The sequence below is a fragment of the Dryas octopetala genome, chromosome 5 (assembly GCF_963921425.1).
Source record: "Dryas octopetala chromosome 5, drDryOcto1.1, whole genome shotgun sequence".
NCBI classification, from domain to species: Eukaryota; Viridiplantae; Streptophyta; class Magnoliopsida; order Rosales; family Rosaceae; genus Dryas; species Dryas octopetala.
The window spans coordinates 15,794,903-15,812,492 of record NC_141370.1 but is presented as its reverse complement, the minus strand read 5'-3'; the positions used below and the strand labels follow the sequence as shown (position 1 = coordinate 15,812,492).

The following is a 17,590-nucleotide window of genomic DNA, read 5'->3' as shown; positions in this document are numbered from 1 at the left end:
GAATTCTCGCATCTCTATCTCTCCAATAAAAGTGATGAGTAGGCCACCTGCAGGTGCAGCAAATTATCCCTTGAACAATACAGTTGTCTTAATCTGATAAGTGGTAAGTGGTAACCCTTTTTATGTTTGTAGAATCATAAAAAGTGAGAACCAACGTGTAGTACTGTCTCATGTCTACTCTCCTGTGTTTGAGATAGAAAGAGATACAGAGAAGAGGCACAAACTGACATGCTCCTTGGAGTTGGTGGCTATAGTGTACACCATATATTCTTTTTTTGGCCAAAGAGTGCACACCATATATTCAAAATAACGTAATACTGAAAAGCTTAATACGGACTTGACTTATTTATATTATTTAGGAAGTTTAACACTTTGATTAGTGTTTACATAAGCAGTACTGCTAGATATACCACATTTTTATACCATAATTTCATACCATCTTATGTGGCAACTTACATGGCATTCATACATTGGATACTAAAAAATAAAAAGAAAAATCCAAAAAAAAAAATAAAAACTTTGTTCAATAAAGTAATGACACGTGAGATGGTATAATAATGTGGTATAAGAAATGTGGTAAGTATAGCATTATTCTTACACAAGTAATGTTTCTTATATTGTTGATGAGTCAGCTTAATTTAAAATTAAAAGTTTGATGTTTTCTTAAGATGCCCTTTACCTTATTTAAGTAATATTAGGAATAGTTAATTTTATTTATCTCCATTAATTAATAATATTTCAGTTTTTTTATTAAAACGATATTATTGGTATTAGCTTGTTTCAACTTTGAAAATTAGTTTTGCTATATCACAATTATTATCGAATTTATATAATAACAATAATATGAAACTACTCAAAAAATAATATAAGATTAACTAAAATACTTATTTTGTACACCTACTAGCTTTTTTTTTTTGGTACACCTTCTAATTTTTTTTATGTTTATTTTGTGCACCTATTGGTTTTTTTTTTGTTTTTTTTTTTAAATGCATGTACTGGGTTTTTTTCGTTTTTATTTTGTGCACCTATGGTTTTTTTAATGTTAATTTTATGCACTTACTGTTTTTTTTTGTTTGTAAATTTTATATATCTACAATGATTTTATGTACATACATTTTTTTTTTGTGTGTTGATTTGAATTAATTATGAATAAAATTTATTACACTCAATCATGAAAATCTATCAATTAAATCTCCAAAATTTATAAATTTAATTCATTTACTCTTATTAATGACAATGGCAGACTTTCTAATTAATAATTATAAAATAGTTTTAGGTGTATTTTAATCCTAGGTGTCTGCAATTTATAAAATTGGGCCTAATTTATGAATTAAGAAAGTCAATAGGTTTGAGGCTTTAAAAAGGAAATTTAAGGAATTAATATCCAATTAACCCTTTATTATTTTATTTCCTGATCTTTTCTTCTTCTTCCTTCTTTATTCTCCTCAAGTTCTCTCTTTTCTTTTTAGAGTTTTTAGGAATGGAATTTCCCAATTTGAAAATGTGGACCAATGCTCTCTCACTTTCACAGGGAATGGTGATTTTGCGACTAGTCCCAGCGTCCAAGTTCCTCGTATCAGCACAAGCTACACAACCCAAAGGTTGCGCTTATGTTTTTTCTAGGAAGCTTTGCATATATAACATAGGGCTTTTTGATTGAGGTAAACTTTATTTTAAGTATAATAATGTATGGTTTGTGAAACTTATTTCGCATTGCATTTCAATAATCGAAACCATTCATTTTTTAAGTCTTTATACAAATATCACTTATGTAAAAAATTAGACAAATCATAAATCATTAAGACATCCAATTGTGATCGAATAAATAAACGAACATAGTGATTTGGTAAATATTTAAAATGATGATTATTTAATCAAATAGTTAAACGGTTTATGATTTGTCTAATTTTGCATAAATAATCTTTAAATTGAAACTTATAAACTAGATGACTTCAATCATTGAAATACAATACGGAATAGATTTCACAAGCCATATCACATTTTAGGCAAAACAATGTATACCTCAATAGAAGAGCTCTATACTTTTATATATAAATATATATGTGTATATATGATCCGTCTTTAAAAAAGATAATTTCATTTTAAACCCTCTTCAATGTGACTTAAAATGCTTTCAAAATCTTGTCCCTTCATTGATTTCAAAATCAAAACAATTTCAAGCCAAATCGAGCCCCCTTTTGTCCATAACAGGTTTTAAAATTTGCTAATATCCGCACTCAAAATCCGCAAATAAGCATGTTTTGAGATGGACGATGATCTCGAAAGTCCTTTTGTTGCACCTCAATATTTTAGTGGAGTCTTATGAACTTTAGTAATTGAGTACTTATCTTTTTATTTAATGTAATCTCAATGAATTAACTATCTACACCATTTTCATATCCAAACCTTTTTTAAAAACTTAATGAATTGTTGTCTAGCAATTTGAAAGAGAAGGTTATAACAAGAGGCAGAGAAGAGAAGACTTACTTTAATCTAAAACTACAATTTTCTGGGTATAAATGAAAGTTATAGGAGGAGCCAACCTCATTTTCCCTTAAGAAAACTATACTTAATACTTACCAAGTTGACATTTTAAATTGAGCTTATAAAGTTATAGGAGGAGCCAACCTCATTTTCCCTTAAGAAAACTATACTTATTACTTACCAAGTTGACATTTTAAATTGAGTTATAACTTATAAGCTATATAACATGTGTAATGGTTAAGGGTCAATGTTAATTCAATTCAAGCTTTATTGATTCTGTGCCAATAATTGAATTGACATAAAATAGTTTTGTTGTAATGGTTCAAGTCAATTACATAAGTCAATACTTATATGTTTTTTAATCACTCTTTATATATTTTCTTATAAATTAAAATTTATAAATATAATTATTTAAAAAATTATACCCTTAAAAAATGTCTCACTAAAATCTTTCAAATTAGCCAAATATTTTTTATTTTTAAATAATTTTAAATGAATACTAAAAAATATATTAAATTTTAAAAAATTGGTAAAAGTGAAAATATGGGAAGAATTTCGACCAAACAAAAGTCACCAACTGTACACACTCTTTCTTCACAGCATCTTATTTTTTAAGTGAATCCAACATTTTTTTGGCATTTATAAAATCAATTTCAATTTGCATATTAATTTTTTAATTCAATTCTAGACTTTTGACACTCATATTAATTTAATTTTTGACATTAAATCTTTTTTCTTTAAAAATGTCATTCAACTGAAATTGAATTAACATTGACACTCCATTCCACGCTCCATCGAAGACTCGAAGTTCGAATCTATCTTCCCTCCTAGTACCCCTAGGCCCTAACCCTAAGGACCCCAACTAATTAAAAAAAAAAAAAGAAAGAAATAAGGAAAAAGTGTCCTGCCAAATAAGGGCCCGTTTGGCACTGCTTCTTAGAAGCATTTTTATTTAGTAGCGCTTTTATCAGAAGCGCTTATGTTAAGAAGCACATATAAATTTTTATAAAACTTATAAGTTGTTTATGCAAAAGCACTTGAAAGTGCTTCTTGAGAAAGCACCTGTCAGGTGCTTCTCAAAAAACCCCTTAAAAGTGTTTTTATAACTCAAAAGCATTTCTAATTATTTTTGCCAAACGCTATCAAAAGCGCTTTTACTAATTTGAAAGCGCTTTTGACAATTTTAAAAGCAGTGCCAAACGGGCCCTAAATCACATAGCAAGAAATCAACAATTAATGTCCTTCCCAAAAAACACCTCCCTCCACAGCCAAAAAAGAAACAGTGCCAGAAAGAACCCCTCTCTCTCTCTCTCTCTCTCTCTCTCTCTCTCTCTCACACACACACACACACAGAGTGTCACTCACTCACTCACTCTCTCTGAAAATCTGCAAGGATTCAATCACAGTTGGCAGTTCACAAAACCCAATCTAGCATTCTAGCTTATTAGCTCAGCTTAGCTACCTCCTCTGTCTCTTTCTCTTTTCAATTTCCTCTTAATTTCAATGTTGTCATCAAATGCTGGTGAAGAAACCAACTATACGGTCTATACCCACAACAACAAAACCACCACCACCTCCTCGAAGAGAGTTAATTCATCATCCATCTCCTCCTGGTCCTCATCTTCATCCCCATCCTCATTTTCACAACAACCCTCCACAACCACATCAATCCCATCTTCAAGAACAATGGAGGAAGTCTGGAAGGACATCAACCTTGCCTCTCTCTCTGAGACCCCCACAACCCCAAACCCAACAAACACAAACCGATTCCTCCTCCACAATCCCCACACGACCCACTACCACCGGAACCCGACCCACTTCCGAAACATGACCCTCCAAGACTTTCTTGCCCGACCCTTTGCCAATGCCCACCATCTGGACCCACCAACCAACACCTGCCACATGGTCTCCACCACCACTCCCCATCATCCTCCTCATCCCACACCTCCTGCCCCACCCACTGTCTTGAGCTTGAACTCGGGTTCAGATCACGAGTTCCAGGTCTTTTACGTACCCGACCCGCTTAGCCGGCCCACCTCTGGTGTGGATAACCGGTCCATTAACGACCCCATTTCTAGCAGCATTTCTAATTCTTTCACCAACCCATTTGAGGCTTTGGCTTCCCCTTCGGGCTTCCCATCTTTTGGGAACAAGAAAAGATTCCCGGAATCTGATGACACCAATTCTTCAGGGGATCGAAGACACAAGCGCATGATTAAGAACAGAGAGTCTGCTGCTCGATCCAGAGCAAGAAAGCAGGAATGTATCTTTTTTTCCCTTTTTTTTTTTTTCCTTTTGGTTCTTGTTTCTTAAGTTGTTTTGCTTTTATTGTTTTCCTGCAGGCTTATACAAATGAGTTGGAGCTCGAAGTTCAACATTTGATGGAAGAGAATAGAAAACTCAGAAGGCAACAGGAACAGGTAGCTAGCGATCGATATAAAAGATGATTTTATACCTTAAAATATTGGAATATTGGATTCTGTTCGAATGTCTTGAACAGAGAAAGATTCTATATATATAGCTTTCTCAGCTTTTTGATTTGTTTGTGAATTGGGTATATATATGCAGTTATGTTTGGCAACAGCTAGTCAACTACCCAAAAGGCACAATTTTCATCGATCGTCAACAGCACCATTTTAAGAAATCTCAGGGTCTTTGTTTTTTAATGATGCTCCTCTTATTCCCCTGCAGTGTCCGTTTTTGTTTAGGGTAGGGTACCCTAAAACATATATATTTGCTTCAGTGAACCAGTGTTAATTAATTTGTGATGGTGTATATATAACTATATTGGGTGGTGTACTGTCCCTAGTTCCTCCTCCTTCTCTAGTCTCTACATGTGGAGGTTGTTTTTCTGGTAAAACATTAATGAATGACTTTCAATGTTTGTTTGAAAAAGAAAGAGTTTATTTCCCAAGAAACAGGAACTTCATGTGGTCATGTTTTGGTTTTTTTGTTTGTATCTCTCTTATTCTCTGCTTTCGTTGACATCACATTGTTTCTTCTTTTCTTTTCTTTTTTACTTCTTTTATGAAACTCAATTAATTTTCCTTTCGCATGCAAGTAATAATGGAGTAATGTTGGAGTGAACATATTAGCTAGAGTGTGACCCTATTAAGCTTTCAATTTATGTGACAAGTAGGATTCATTTGTTGTATCAATCTTAATGTTTACTTGTTAATAGTCATACGTAATTGTTGAACTTAACTAGTCTGGCTAAAAATGTAATTCTTTCTAACATTATTAAGAAAAATTTGTTAGATATTCTAATATGGTCAAGATACATACAGTTGAGGTGTAAAGTGTATAAGCCTAAGACATTTATTCTCTTACAACCCGGTTCGAAGTCACTTAGCTTGACATTAAGAGAGTTAAGGGGGCTATAATAAAATTAATTTGTATAATCATAAGTTCATAACTCTGTCATGTAGCTAATTTGAATGCAGTGAAAAAGACGAAGCTATGGCCAATTGGTTTCTACATCTCCTTATCCCTTATCTCAATGAGCCCAATTGCTTTCAACCTCATTATGACTATATGACACACCCATTGATGTCCTTTGTAGTCGGTATTTATACGGCGCCTTGCATTTCTTGGTCATATATTGATTCCTAATTACTAGTTGATTGACCCATGAGTCCACGGCCATGTGGGGACCAACCATGAAGAGCAATTAGCAATTTAGCAAGCAACTAATTATGTTTGCGATTTAACTTTGAATTTTAGCAAGTGGGAAACCCTTGTTTTGGGCTTGTGTTAACTATGCTTTGACTGATGTAATAAAGATTTTTGGCATAAATTCAATTTAAACATATAACTATATAAGCTATTTCAACGGGGTTATGAATTTTAAAATATTTCAAATATACACCTGATCTATTATCTAAATTGAAAAATGAATTTATGTCTATTGATTCGGTGAGAGATCAGTTAAATGACAGCTTGGCTTTTGCTGACCGAGATTACTTGACGACGTGGCCCTATCTCAGTAAATATTTCCCGCCAAATGAGCGACACGGGCCCACAATTTAATAATAATAGAGAGAGTGAGAGTTTGTAGGCCCGTGCCAGGGGTTAGGTGGACCCGTGTCGCTCATTTCCCGCCAAATGAGCGACACAGGTCCACCTAACCCCTGACACGGGTCCACAAAGTTATCATCTCTTTCTCGCTCGTTGAACACAAGTGAGAGATTTATATTCGAATTTTGGGGAAACGTGATATTTTTTGGAGACTAAATGGTCAGGAGAGCGTTCGACAAGCGGGAAAGAGGTGATGGGTGTGTGGGCCCGTATCAAGTGGACATGTGTTGTTCATTTGGCGGGAAATGTATGATGAGTTGGTGTCATGTTGCCAATTAATTCCCGTTAGCAAAAGTCAAGTTGACATTTAACTGATCTCTCAATAAATTGATGGACGAAATTTCATTTTTCAATTTACATAATAAATCAGGTGTATATTTGAAATATTTGAAAGTTCGTGGACTCCGTTGAAATAACATATATAATTATGTGTCTAAATTGAATTTATGCCAAGATTTTTTGTGGGCTCACGACAAGGTAAATGCATGCATGTTTCAGTTTCTATCGTCTCCTTTCCTACTTCCAAGTTCCAATACACACGTGCTAGGCCACGGGTACATGTTTTACTTATGTGTTCAAGAAGATCTCTAGTACCAAAAAAAGGAAGAAAGAAAAAGAAGTGGTTCGAGTTTGGTATATGTAAAGGTAAGATTACACTTTTCTATTGTTTTAGTTTACTCGAGGTTCTACTTGTGTCTTTGTTATTTTCAACTTTTCAACTTTATCTATAGAACTATGAAACGTTTGCATTCTGATTCAAGTCGTTACAAATATTATTTTTCTGTTAATATCTTCTTCTTTTTTGGGTCAAATTTTTTCTGTTAATGTCAATGGAAGTGTCTATCATATGCGAGAACATCCATTTTAGCCTTTGTTAATGCTCTCAAAATTGGTATGAACTTAATAATATCTCAAATTAGTAGAAAATATCAAAAAAAAAAAAATACTAAAATGTCTTCCATATGCACTAAAATTGAGGGAAGATCAATGAATTGACAACTTAAAACAATATTTGGCCAAAAAAAAGAAAAGAAAAAGACAACTACAACAACTATAGGTACGAAAGTGAAAAACCAAATATATACTATAACCAAACGAAAAGTATAATTAGGCCATAGCTTCGAAAGAGAATGTATAAAATGTTATATGATGTACTTTTATGGTTTATAAAGCGAAGAACATGACTAAAGTTTTTGTTCAAGCAAATTCTTGAGAAGTATTTTGGCTATGAAGTTTGGCAATTGAGGAGCTCAGAAGTTTATATTATATTAAGATTTTAATCTCCACTTCAACCAACAATCCGTTGTCGTCCAGCGGTTAGGATATCTGGCTTTCACCCAGGAGACCCGGGTTCGATTCCCGGCAACGGAACTTTTTGAACTTTTCAGTATTCCTTTTTGGTTTTTTTGGCAAGATATCGGGCTCAAAATCGGGCCTTCCCCATCGTGGGTCAACCTGACTCAAAGCCTAAATGTTGTGGTCAGTATTGGAAATCTGGGCCCACCTAATCTAATGAGCCTGCACTCGTCCAAGCCCAGTCTGTTTTTTTACTATCATATACTATGGTTTCCTAATCATATGGATTCTTCTCCAAATGCAAGTTGTTCGTACCTTTAAAACAAAGAAATAAAGAAGAAATAAATGTTTTGTTTTTGAATTTGGCAGGCACAAGATTTTACACATACAATAGTTTTCATGCTGTACCAATTTTGACTGACAGCCAAAGTTGTTATCTTTAGTTCCACTCAATGCTCTTAGAGGGTTGGTGACATTGCTGGGCACATGTTTACACTACTGAAAAATTAGGCAGAATTCACAATTTAGAACCCAGCCACATGAAAAGAAGAAAAATATGTCACCATCTCCTCCGGCAGCATTTCCGCCGTATGAGACTTGTCGCCTCCCACCGGAAACCGGCACAGCGGGCAGGTCATCCGCCATGCACTGAGCCACTTATCAACACATGCCTTGTGAAACTCATGCAGGCAAGGAAGAGTTCTCATGTCCTCTCCCTCCACCAATCTTGACAAACACACACAGCACAACTCACCCTCACTACTCAAGCTAGACTCAACCTTGCCATTGCCTTCCTCTACTATTTTCCCAACCTCTGATTCAATCACCTCATAAAAACTTGGGGCTTCCTTCACTGTTGAGTGCCCTATGGGGCTGAAAAAGTTGTAGATGAAGCAGAGTACCCTTTTGAGAACCATTTGATTTTAATGAAGGATTAGCATCTCATCAACAGGTCTTTAATAGAATAGTGTGTGAAAGTTAGAAAGTAATGGGTCATTTTGTGTCTCAGTTGTTTTGCGTGGTTTTGAAGTGTTGTTAGACTAAGGAACAATTTCAAGGCCTTTCATAAGGCAGTTACACCTAAGAGGAGTGTTACTCTTGACCTTTCTTATGTATTTAATTAATCACATGCAGAGAGTATGAACCTGTTACTTTATTTGCTTTCTTCCTTCTTTGACAGAAATTGTCTACCCTTCTAATCTTGGACCATTGCCAGAGGTTAACTAAATGATGCCTGAAAATATTAATAAATATTTGTCTAGAAAAGGTGGCTAATGAGTATTTGAAGCATCTTGATTGACAGAAAGATAATTCTGAAAGGCTTAATATTAACTTTCTTTACAGCAGGGATAAAATGCTTATGATTTAGTTCATTTTGTAATATTAGGCCGAAGTATTTTTATCTGTCATAATTTTCATTTTCTTATCTGAATTTTACATTATTATGGGAGTCTACTGCTTAATCAGACGTACCATTCAACTTTTTTCTGAATAAATAGCTTGGAAATTTTGTTTATTGTTCTTTGGTGAGCCAAAGGATTTATCGCTTTCTGCTACAGAACAAGAGACCTACTATTAGCATCTTAATGTGGACTTGCAACCAATAATTGGCAGGGTCAAACTACTTGCTAGTCAGAAGGTAAATTGTTGTTGACATTTGTGAAACTTACATGGAACAATACCTTATGAATCACACTCAGAGCTCTTACCCTGGTCAAGCAGTAAAATTTGATGGCCACAAGGTAATTGTTAACATGGATAAAAACAGATGCTTCATTGAACTTCAAACAGAAGTTAGCAACACCACCCCAGAAATACTGTAATAGTTGAAAGTGAATGAAAAAGCATTGCTCCTCATCTATTCAATGCATTTCAAGCTAATGGCTCTATTGCCTAGTTTCTTAGGTCTCTTTGCAAAATGTAAGGTGTTTCAAGTTCTTGATTCAAAAACAGGGAAGGTTTTGAATGAGTTAAAGGGAAAGGGAGAGATACGGTGTCATGATTTTCATCCAACAGCTTAATACATGATATGTTTTGACACAAACATTGGATGCATCAGAACCAGGAGAGACTCACAGAGTAATATAGACTTTGTCAGAACCAAGAGGCATTTTGTGAGGCCTCGAAATCCCGTGAGGGCCATGATTGTGAAGCTGAAGCCGGAGGTTTGGGTGTGGGTGTGGGGTGATATCACTCAGAAACTAATAGCAATCTTAATCCTATTTCATTATGAGCCGGTAAAGCCCAGGCACCCAAGCATAACTCAGGCCAAATGCAAAAGCTCAACCAAAAGCGAAGCCACCTAAAACCATATAGACAAAAGAAAAATCCTTTCTCCTTCTAACAAAGACTAATAAACAGACAGGAAAAGTTTTCATATAGAATGACAAAAGAATTTGTTCAATTCAACAATAAATTTATGACAACTCACAGTACAATTTTTTCCATTCGGAAGAAATCTCAAAGCACCTCTCTAGCAGAATCCTCGAGATATTAAAGCACAGAATCATTTGAAAGATAACAAGTAACAAGCCATACATTTAGTCCTCCGACATTTCCTCTTGAATGGATTTATTAGAAGCCATTTTAAGAAAAATTAATGATATGACCTTCCATCTGTTAACATATGAACAAACTGCAAAGAGATCGCCAATAGGAGACACACATGAGACAATTTGCAATAACCCCACAACAGTAACTCATTTTGTGACAATACCATAAGTTTCACAATTCGACCTAATGACTGCCTCCTCGATCAACCTCACTCTTGGCTGATGATTTCCCAGCATCTTCAGGTTTTATCGTATCATCAGTCTCGAGTGGCTTGCCATCCGTAGGTACTAAGCAAGGGATCCCATCCTTTATCTATTAAGTCATGAGCACAAACAAGAATCATACAAGATATCAGCTATTCAGACAAAAACATATAATATATGAGATAACTACAACACACACTCTGACATAGAGAGAAGATGAAGTTTTTGAAAATCCCTCATGTCCAGCCAAGGCTGAACAAAAAACCTCATATCATATACAAAGTGCATTATCAATTCTCACAGAGACAACTGGATAACCTTCTATATATAACTAATTCCCATGTGGCATAACCTGAGCGGACACCCAAATGTACAGCATATCATAATATGCAGCCCAGTGATTGATACTTCAAAGAAAACTAGATTTACCAAATATTTTCAGCCAGGAAAATGGGGAGTCTTGATGGGTTTTTAAAATCCCCCTAAAACATCCATGAATGTATAATACGTAACTGAAGTGGGAAACCCATTGCTGCATATAAGAATTAGAATTGAAACTCACAGGGTAGGAAACTCCAATCGCATCACTGATTAGGGAATTCGTTTCCTCACAAAATCTACAAAATATAACCCACAAAAAACTAATTTAACCAACTCCAATACCCCAAAAAAGAAAAAAAAAAAAGAAGCATTATCATTTTTTTGTCAGAAAAAAAAAAAAAAAAAGAACCACTATAGACAACTGTATTTGTTAAAAACTAACCTTAGGGGTTTCTTAGAGAGTGGGCAGACGAGTATCTCAGACAGGGTCTTGTTGAGTCCAGACACTGCATCTTTCAGAACCTTAATGCTTCCTCTCACCATTTCATGGGGCTTCTGAGCTCTCTGTCTCTCTCTCTCTCTCTGGCTCTCTTGCAAAAGACCATAATACCCCTTCTCGCTACGCTCTGTTTAATGAGAGCACGCAAACCCCATGAGGCTCCTGACGTCATTGATCAAAACGCAGCGTTTTGGTCCAATTGATCTCAGCCCCCAAGAGAAAAGAAGCTCGTTCTTCGTTGTTGCCTAAGGTCCGAGCCAACGAGCAAGGCAGAGCGAGAAGCGAAGCAAAGAGAGTGAGTAATGTTCGTTAATGGCGAAAACCAAGTGGAGCTGGAAACCTTTTGTTCAATACCATATTCCATCTGAATGGCAGCAAGGATTTCTACACGAGAACTCTTTCGCTTCAGGAGCTTCACTTCAAACCCTTCAAAACTCAACCTTTCTTTATCGTCCCCATCATTTTGCTCTGCTTCTTCTTCTTCTTTCAAACCCTCTCTCAACAGCCATATCTTTTCGCTTCTGGATGCGTGTCAGAGATTGACCCAGATCGCCCAAATCCATGCCCATTTGATCACTGGGGGTCTCTTCGATTCGTTTTGGGCCAGGAAGTTCCTCAAGAGCTACTCCGATTTCGGCAATATCGATTACACAATCTTGATTTTCAGATACATTAATTTGCCTGGTAGTTTCTGCGTTAACACGGTTATTAAGGCCTACTCAGTGAGTTCAGTGCCGGGTCAGGCTTTGGTGGTCTATTTTGAATGGCTGAGAAATGGGTTTAGTCCCACTAGCTATACTTTTGTGCCGCTTATTGGGGCTTGTGCTAAAATGGGTTTTGTTGAATCTGGGAGAAAATGCCATGGACAAGTTGTTAAGCATGGGGTTGACCATGTGCTGCCAGTGCAGAACTCTTTGATCCACATGTACTGTTGTTGTGGGGAAGTTGAGCTTGCTAGAAGGGTGCTTGATGAAATGTCTAAAATGGACCTGGTGTCTTGGAATGCAATGCTCTATGGGTATGCTAGATTTGGTGATCTGGACTTTGCTCATAAATTGTTTGATGCAATGCCTGAGAAAAATGTGGTGTCTTGGAATGTTATGCTTGGTGGGTATTGGAAGGGTGGGAAGCCAGGGTGTACATTGAAGTTGTTTAGGAAAATGATGGACATGGGAGTGAAGGGGAACAATGCTACCATGGTGAATATACTCGCAGCTTGTGGTCAGTCTGCTAGACTGAACGAAGGAAGATCGGTTCATGGATATCTAATTAGGGCATTCATGGAGTTGAACATAGTTCTTCACACAGCTTTGATTGATATGTATTGCAAATGCAAAAGGGTAGAAGTGGCGCGTATTGTGTTTGAGAACATTACATATAGGAACCTGGTTTGCTGGAATGCAATGATTTTGGGGCATTGCATTCATGGAAATCCTGAAGATGGACTTGGCCTATTTAGTGAAATGGTGGGTAGAACAAAGTCAAAAGATGGTGAAACCATCCCTGAGAAGAGTTCAACGCCAGGTGAAGGTCGAGGAGGAGTTCTCCCGGATGAAATTACCTTCATAGGTGTTCTTTGTGCCTGCACCCGTGCTGGACTTTTAAGAGCAGGTATAGATCACTTCAACCAAATGATCAATGTATTCCACGTAAAGCCTAATTTTGCACATTATTGGTGCATGGCTAATGTCTTGGCTGGTTTGGGGCTTATACAAGAGGCAGAGGAACTAATTAGGAACATGTCAGAGGTTTCTGGGAATTTGTCTTCGGAATCCTTGGCATGGGCTAATTTGCTTGGTTCGTGTCGTTTCCAAGGAGATGTCACTTTGGGGGAACAAATTGCAAAATCTCTGATTGACAAGGAACCTCTAAATGTTGCATACTATCGATTGCTGTTGAATGTCTATGCCGCAGCATGTCGATGGAAGGATGTTGCTCGGGTTAAAGAGATGATGAAAGAGAAAAAGGTTGGAATAATGCCTGGATGCTATCTTGTGGACTTGAATGAAATTGTTCATAAGTTCAGAGTTGGTAAACATTGGCAAGAGTAGCCTACATTATGATGAGTGAAGAAGTTGAGTTTGTTTAATACTGACTTTTAACAGTAGTGACTACACACAAACTGAAATTTAGCATCTAGTGCTGAACATGTGAGGATTATAGATGTTAGTTCTTGGCTGGAACAATTGGCATAAAAAGAATGGACATTCAACAATGTCCAAAAAACAAATAAGATGGACTGCTCGTGCCGGTGTGAGCCGAAGCAGCCATGGTCCCTATTCCCTATTGTTGAACAAGGAACTATTGGCTTTTCCAAGGAGGCATATTGTTATATGAGAAATTTGTTTTTGCGAGAGAGATATCAGTGGATTTCTTTTTGTGGTATAGTTATCAATTAATCTTTGTATTAGTATTTAGTAATGGAAGTGTTGCTTTCTTAAAAGTTTTGGGAATTGATTTTTGTATCAGTAATAGAAGTGTTGCTTTCTTCTGTGCAGTCGGTCTCTTCTCTCTAGTGACTCTAGTAAAATATTTTTTTGGTTAAAACTTAAAAGTACATTGTCACAATAATTATCAAACTACAAACAAAATAGCTAAAATGTCAAAATTAACAAACACTTGGGTCGTTCTTCACCATTCTTCACAGATTATGTGTCCTTTTCAAATTAATGTGGGAGTTCATGTTGTTCATTATAGGTCGATTGTCGCTCCTATTTATCTGGTGCCTACATTAACAAAGTAGTCTCGAGAAATATCTCCTTTAACCTAGAAAAACAACTAAGCCAGGCCATAGCCAAATTGCTTTAGAAGCATAAACACAAAGATACCACCATTAAACAAGAACCTCACCATACCAAGGTCCAGCATGCATAAACCTTTCAAAACCGGATATGAAAATGATGAAAAGAAAATAAAGGAGCAAAGAATTGCAAAATGCAAACCCAGCTCCATTCAAAGCTCAGTAGACACCAAAGAAATCAACTAGTGGGAAGCAAAAGCTTTGATTAAAAATAGTAAATTGACAGTAGTGTTGGCAGCAGAACAAACTACTACCAACACCAGAATAAAACTAATATCTACAATTCAAAGGACTCGCAACTTAAATAAAGTACTTCAAACAGAGAATGATAAGTCAGTTGATTAACTAGAATACATAGTAGGCATGCCACTGTTTAAGTTGAACTCGAAAACACCACCAAAAACTTATTCAAATGCCCACTGGTTCTCACGACGAACCTCCTCCTCTTCCTCCGGGGTGAAGTCATTCTTGATATTGAAGGTCTTGCGGATCTCCTCTGGGGTCTTCCCCTTGATCATGTCAGCAACCGTTTGGCATGTCAAGTCAAGCAGGCTCTTGATGTTCAAGTAGTTTGCAGCCTGTAAACAATTGCAAAATGTAAAAAGAAATCAATGTTAGATTCAGCTATCAGTATAATAGAGCCCATGGGCACCCCACAAATTAATCAAAAGCAACAAATAATATTCTTGCAGTTTCTGCACAATCAGACATATATCCAACTCCTTAACAATAGTATATCACCACCAAAACTAGACAATAATGTTGCATAAATATCTAGTTGAAATATAACAGGAAGAAACTTCAAAACGTTACCACAATCTACAAATATGGAAAGCGGTTGTCAAGGAATAAACTTGCACATCCCAGATGGGCAGAAAGAGGCAGATTCTCAAATTAGCAAACTTAGCCTCAACTTCAACATAAAACAAGTACAAAACGCAAACTTGAAGTAGAAGTAGAAGTAGAAAAGGCACACTATCATTGTGCAGTTATCGAATCCATATGGAAACAACAGCATAACCCAATAAACTCAGCAATCAAATCATTCAAAATAGATAGCAAAAACAATTTGATCGCATCATCAAATCCGATCATAAAAGAAAAGCCCTAATTTAGAAACCCTAGCGTCTAAAAAATCAGAAACACATCCAAAAATGAAACACAATCAAGAGCATAGCACTAATTCAAAAACCTCAACCCTAAGCACTTGAAGCCCCAATCTTGAAACCCTAGAATGAATAAAATCGGCAAGAGAATCGAATCAAAAGAAAAACGTACCAGAATGAGATCGAAGAGGGTGGCCTGGTCAACCTTGACGAAGTCCTGGTCCCAGGACTTGAGTTCGTCCTCGGTGACCTTCTCGTCGGGCTTGGCGGCGTCGACGTGCTTCTTGCAGTACTCGATGACCTTGGCCAAGATCTTGCTGGTGACGTTGGGCAGAGGAATGCCGTTGTCGGCGCAATCGTCCTCGATCATGTGCTTGATGGTCTGCGACTCCAGCGCCACCGCCTCCTCGACCTCGAACGCCTCGCCGTCCGAGCTCTTCAAGGTGATCTTCTTCGACGACGACGACATGGTTGGTTGGTTGGTTGATGACGGTTCTCGAAACGACACCGCTTTTACTTCTTCTCGAAACACCAAAGGGCTCTCGCCTTGCTGATTAGCGATTTGCTTTACGAAGAAACAAATAATGGGATAGTGAAAAGAGACCGTATTTATACAGGAGGGTCGGGACACTTGGGACTAAGGCGACTCCATACGTGGCTGCTGTTTATTGGTTGGGTTGAAACTAATCTCGATTCTATTCCTATTGGGAATGGGAATTGGAAAGAGGTGCGTTTCCGCACGGTCACACCCATTGATTTTTTTTTTTTTAATTTATTATTGGCAGATGATCATTAATTGGACATTACTTTATACTGTTAGAGGTCTTTTAAATCGTACGTGTCACAGTTATATATGAAATTTGTGCAATTACATCTCTAGAGTAGTATTTTTTATTTTTTATTTTGTACATTGCTTGTGGTTTAAAGTCTAGGTATCAAGTTTTCGTCAAAACTTAAGGCGCTGTTTGGTATCTAATTCAAAACTAAAATTCAAAAACATGGATCCATTTTTTAATATGAGATTTTAAATTCAGTTTTTAAAATTTGAAAACTTGTTTGGTATGAAACTTTAAAATTGTTTTTAAATTTTAAAATATTTGAAAACTTGTTTGGTTGATATTTTTTTAAGTAAATATTTTTTTTTTTCCATATATGTTGTTTGTATAAGGATTTAGGCTTTAAAGATTGAACTCAAGACTCAATACCTAATTCTCGAGACCCAAGATTCAAGAACCAGGGCCCGGAATCCAGGACCTGAGACCCGATACTCTATACACAAACGCAGCCTAAAGTAATTAGTTATAAATACTTAGCTTTAAAGCCCCTTAACTATACCAAATCTTAAGTGGCCAAAAAAAAAAACTAAAATCTTACACTAATAACTCTAATAACCCCTACACCTCATAAAAATTGAAAGAAATTAAAGACAATTGAATATCTATGATAACTAAAACAAATAGGGATTATCAAAGGGAGCAGGCCTTTTCTGTTGAGATATATCTCAATTTAAACATGATGAATCATGATTTGTGGGATTCACTTCGCATTATAATTTGATAATCGAAATCATCTATTTTTTAAGCCTATATACAATGATCATTCTTACAAAAAATTAGATAAATAAAAAATTATTTAATTATTTTATTAAAAGGTCATTATTTTAAGTGTTAATAAATTAGAAAATTAGGATTAAATACCAAATTTCAATAATTTTTTGATATACCATGAAGACCATATAATATTTTAATTGAACTACTAAATTTAAATGTAGTTTTTTAGATTAGGTCACAAATATGTTGGCCCATTTGATTTGAGCCTTTTTCATTTGACATTTTTGTCCTTTGGCCCACATATGATGGGTGTTAGTTAAAATCTATAAGGTTTTGACAAAATTGCCCTTGAGGCTTTTATATTATCTTGAAAATTTGCTAATGTAGTCTCAACTTCACATTTAGTTGTGACTGTACGACACTCACAACTTCAAATTTAGTTGTGACTGAACAACAGTCACATCTAAGTTGTGAGACAGTCACAGTTGAGTTGTGACTTAATTTAATTTTTTTTAGATAAATTATACTACAATATGCTAATAGAGTATAAATAGAAGTTAAAACAATACTTTTACTCAAAATAATACATAATATAGTGGTGTGAGTTGTTTCTTTTAATTTACCAAGACAGTCACAGTTAAGTTGTGACTAGATTGATTTTTTTTTAATACAATATAGTATAAATTATGTAATATTTGTAA

The 17,590-nt window shown here is 35.8% G+C and overlaps 5 protein-coding genes and 1 non-coding gene across 6 annotated transcripts; 3 read left to right on the top strand and 3 right to left on the bottom strand.

The window, feature by feature from the left end:
• The first annotated feature begins 3,987 nt into the window (after nucleotides 1-3,987).
• FD (Basic-leucine zipper (bZIP) transcription factor family protein) lies at nucleotides 3,988-5,215 on the top strand. The gene is made up of 3 exons (XM_086245735.1): nucleotides 3,988-4,739; nucleotides 4,823-4,904; nucleotides 5,053-5,215. Exons 1-3 carry the CDS (start codon nucleotides 3,988-3,990, stop codon nucleotides 5,122-5,124), a joined length of 906 nt encoding a protein of 301 aa, XP_086101861.1. The 3' UTR covers nucleotides 5,125-5,215.
• Nucleotides 5,216-7,860: 2,645 nt separating this feature from the next.
• Nucleotides 7,861-7,932, top strand: TRNAE-UUC (transfer RNA glutamic acid (anticodon UUC)). The gene has a single exon. It is a non-coding gene; the product is annotated as a tRNA-Glu (tRNA).
• Nucleotides 7,933-8,381: 449 nt separating this feature from the next.
• On the bottom strand, nucleotides 8,382-8,774 carry LOC147284851 (RING/U-box superfamily protein). Its single transcript, XM_086245734.1, has one exon. It carries the CDS (start codon nucleotides 8,772-8,774, stop codon nucleotides 8,382-8,384), a length of 393 nt encoding a protein of 130 aa, XP_086101860.1.
• Nucleotides 8,775-10,230: 1,456 nt separating this feature from the next.
• Nucleotides 10,231-11,523, bottom strand: LOC147284850 (Trm112p-like protein). The gene is made up of 3 exons (XM_086245224.1): nucleotides 11,377-11,523; nucleotides 11,176-11,230; nucleotides 10,231-10,722 (listed from the first exon to the last, which is right to left on the bottom strand). Exons 1-3 carry the CDS (start codon nucleotides 11,475-11,477, stop codon nucleotides 10,594-10,596), a joined length of 285 nt encoding a protein of 94 aa, XP_086101350.1. The 5' UTR covers nucleotides 11,478-11,523; the 3' UTR covers nucleotides 10,231-10,593.
• A 175-nt stretch (nucleotides 11,524-11,698) lies between these two features.
• On the top strand, nucleotides 11,699-13,871 carry LOC147284849 (Pentatricopeptide repeat (PPR) superfamily protein). Its single transcript, XM_086245096.1, has one exon. It carries the CDS (start codon nucleotides 11,802-11,804, stop codon nucleotides 13,482-13,484), a length of 1,683 nt encoding a protein of 560 aa, XP_086101222.1. The 5' UTR covers nucleotides 11,699-11,801; the 3' UTR covers nucleotides 13,485-13,871.
• A 547-nt stretch (nucleotides 13,872-14,418) lies between these two features.
• On the bottom strand, nucleotides 14,419-15,920 carry LOC147284848 (SKP1-like protein 1A). Its single transcript, XM_086243734.1, has 2 exons — nucleotides 15,512-15,920; nucleotides 14,419-14,811 (listed from the first exon to the last, which is right to left on the bottom strand). Exons 1-2 carry the CDS (start codon nucleotides 15,806-15,808, stop codon nucleotides 14,638-14,640), a joined length of 471 nt encoding a protein of 156 aa, XP_086099860.1. The 5' UTR covers nucleotides 15,809-15,920; the 3' UTR covers nucleotides 14,419-14,637.
• Between the last annotated feature and the right edge of the window lie 1,670 nt (nucleotides 15,921-17,590).